At 43.8% G+C, this 2135-nt stretch overlaps 1 protein-coding gene across 2 annotated transcripts in view; it reads right to left on the reverse strand.

The window, feature by feature from the left end:
* Nucleotides 1-430, reverse strand: part of ndufaf4 (NADH:ubiquinone oxidoreductase complex assembly factor 4) — a 3524-nt gene extending 3094 nt beyond the window's left edge. The window contains exons 1-2 of one of the 2 annotated variants that reach the window (XM_035679140.1): nucleotides 243-430; nucleotides 36-124 (exon numbers count right to left, since the gene is read on the reverse strand). In XM_035679140.1, the coding sequence (XP_035535033.1) occupies nucleotides 36-124; nucleotides 243-378 (225 nt within the window). In that variant the 5' untranslated portion in view covers nucleotides 379-430. Of the gene's footprint in view, nucleotides 1-35; nucleotides 128-242 lie in introns of both variants that reach the window. The other variant, XM_035679139.1, reaches the window with a different exon arrangement.
* Between the last annotated feature and the right edge of the window lie 1705 nt (nucleotides 431-2135).

Here is a 2135-nt window from a genome sequence, read left to right on the forward strand (position 1 = left end):
CACACACACACACACAGGGAGTGTCCCAGGCTGACCTCTGCTGCTGCTGCTGGGTCTGTGGACTCCACATACACCGACCTGAGGAGGGCCAGCAGGGGGTCGTTCTTCTGGTTCACAGTCTCCGCTGCTGAAACACACAACAGGCTGGTCAACAGGGAAACGGTGTCCGAGGTTTCACTGCCAGCTTCATTCATACAGCCTGACTTGACCCCCAGCACAGTTACACAAGTGCGGACACTCACCTTCAGAGCCGCCGGCGGAGGGCGGGGGGGCGGCCGCGTGTCGGGGTGCCGGCAGCGGCTTCTCCTTGGAGATTTCTCGGTGTACCCGGTTCTCTAGGTTGAAATTTCTGAACATACGCGCAACCCGTGCCCCCATGTTGGAGAAGTTACTGAACACCGCTATCAATAAAGTTTATTCAAAGTGTCGACGGCGAGAGAGAAGGCTCAGTGAAAAAACGAACGCAGGAAGTGACAGCGACACCACGCGACTAGAAGATGTCATTGTTCCTCGTTTCTTTATTTTCAAAGTACACAAGAAATACATCTATATGTTTTTTTATAGAAACACAGGGCAAATAAAAACATGAACAGAAAAAATGCTAATTAAAATAGTCATAAATCTCCAAAAATTGGAATTATGAGGAAAATAGTCATGAGAATCATCATTTTGAGTCAAGAATGCCAAAAACGTATTATTATAAAAATGACTTACTGCATGCAGCTCTAAACATTTAGAATGTGAGAATGAGAAATGCTTAATAATTTCAGTTCCGTTGTGTGTGATTTAAAAGTGTGATCTTTTAAAATTGAATTGATAGTGGTAAACTGCGATATAAAAAATGTAATTGGGAAGTATTTCATTCATTAGTTTGAAAGGAAATCATATGTGTGATCTAATAGATGAATCTCAAGTGTGAAGCATACAGTTCATCCCCGCAGGCTACTGTTTAAAACATGATGAGCAGTTGCACGGCCAGCAGGTGGCAGCATTTCCTCTCCTAACACATTCAGAAAGGCCTCATCAATAAAGAATGGCTGGCCTCTCTGTGAGCTTCATCTTTTATCAGTGCTGTTTCCGTCTGTTTGTCACAATGAGCTTCCATTTTGTTAGCAAATGAGCCACATCCATCCATCCCCAAGTGTTCTGACCAGGCCTACAGCAGAGGTCACTTTCTGTATAAGGGGAGCCATATGGAGCACATCTGGAAGCCATTATCTGCTCAATCACAACAAAACATCCCACAGCATTTTTGCGAGGAGAGGGGTGGAAAGATATTCTTCTTATTTCACTCACATTACTGCTGTACGACGGCTGAGTTTGGAGCCGATGAAAGTCACAAAGTCAACAACAGGCCAGAGGTTCTCAGCCAATGATGCTTCTCAGTTACATCAGAGCTCCGTCTGCACACAGGAACAAACTGAGCAACCAAACTAAACAGTGGCAGACAGAAATGTGAAAAAAAGGAAAGAAAAACACCAAAGCGCTGTGAAAATGAATTTATTCCACTGGTGATAAAATACACTGATCCCTGATTGGTTCTTTGCATGGGAGTGTTTTTGATTACTGTTTATCATTTCAATCTGATGTTATTTACTGCGCGGAGAAACACTTAAAGAAGACGGCTCTGAGGCACGTTGATGCATGTGAGGCTGGGAGGGCGAGGTGGAGTCCGGTGTCTAGACTGTGTTGACTTGCGGAATTACAACAGATGTGCATCAACATTGTCATTAAATAAACAGAAACCCTTCCACTGTTCAGGAGTGCATCACTGCTTAGGCGGCCTTAGGGAATTACTCCAGACAATCTGTTTGTCTGCAGATTTTGTACATTTAGACAATGTATTCTTTATAAAGCAGTGCGGATTCCACCAGTGAATTGTTTAAGTGTTTGACAAACATAGTTGAGGGTATGTTTATGGATGATGAAACAGTACTTCAAAGCCAGTATGACTACATGACTGCTGAGCTGTCCTTCATAACCATATTAGCTCATAGCTTCCTTGAGGAATGGTATAATGGTGGCCAGGAGAGCTCAGCACACTGCAAAGGATACATCTGGTGAGATTCAGCAACCGACAATGAATGTAGTCTTCTGTCAACATTTGCGTACAGCAGGTCCAAGGTCTTATTGTC

This window comes from Morone saxatilis, unplaced genomic scaffold (genome assembly GCF_004916995.1).
Source record: "Morone saxatilis isolate NCDOM2014 unplaced genomic scaffold, NCSU_SB_2.0 Contig7, whole genome shotgun sequence".
NCBI classification, from domain to species: domain Eukaryota; kingdom Metazoa; phylum Chordata; class Actinopteri; family Moronidae; genus Morone; species Morone saxatilis.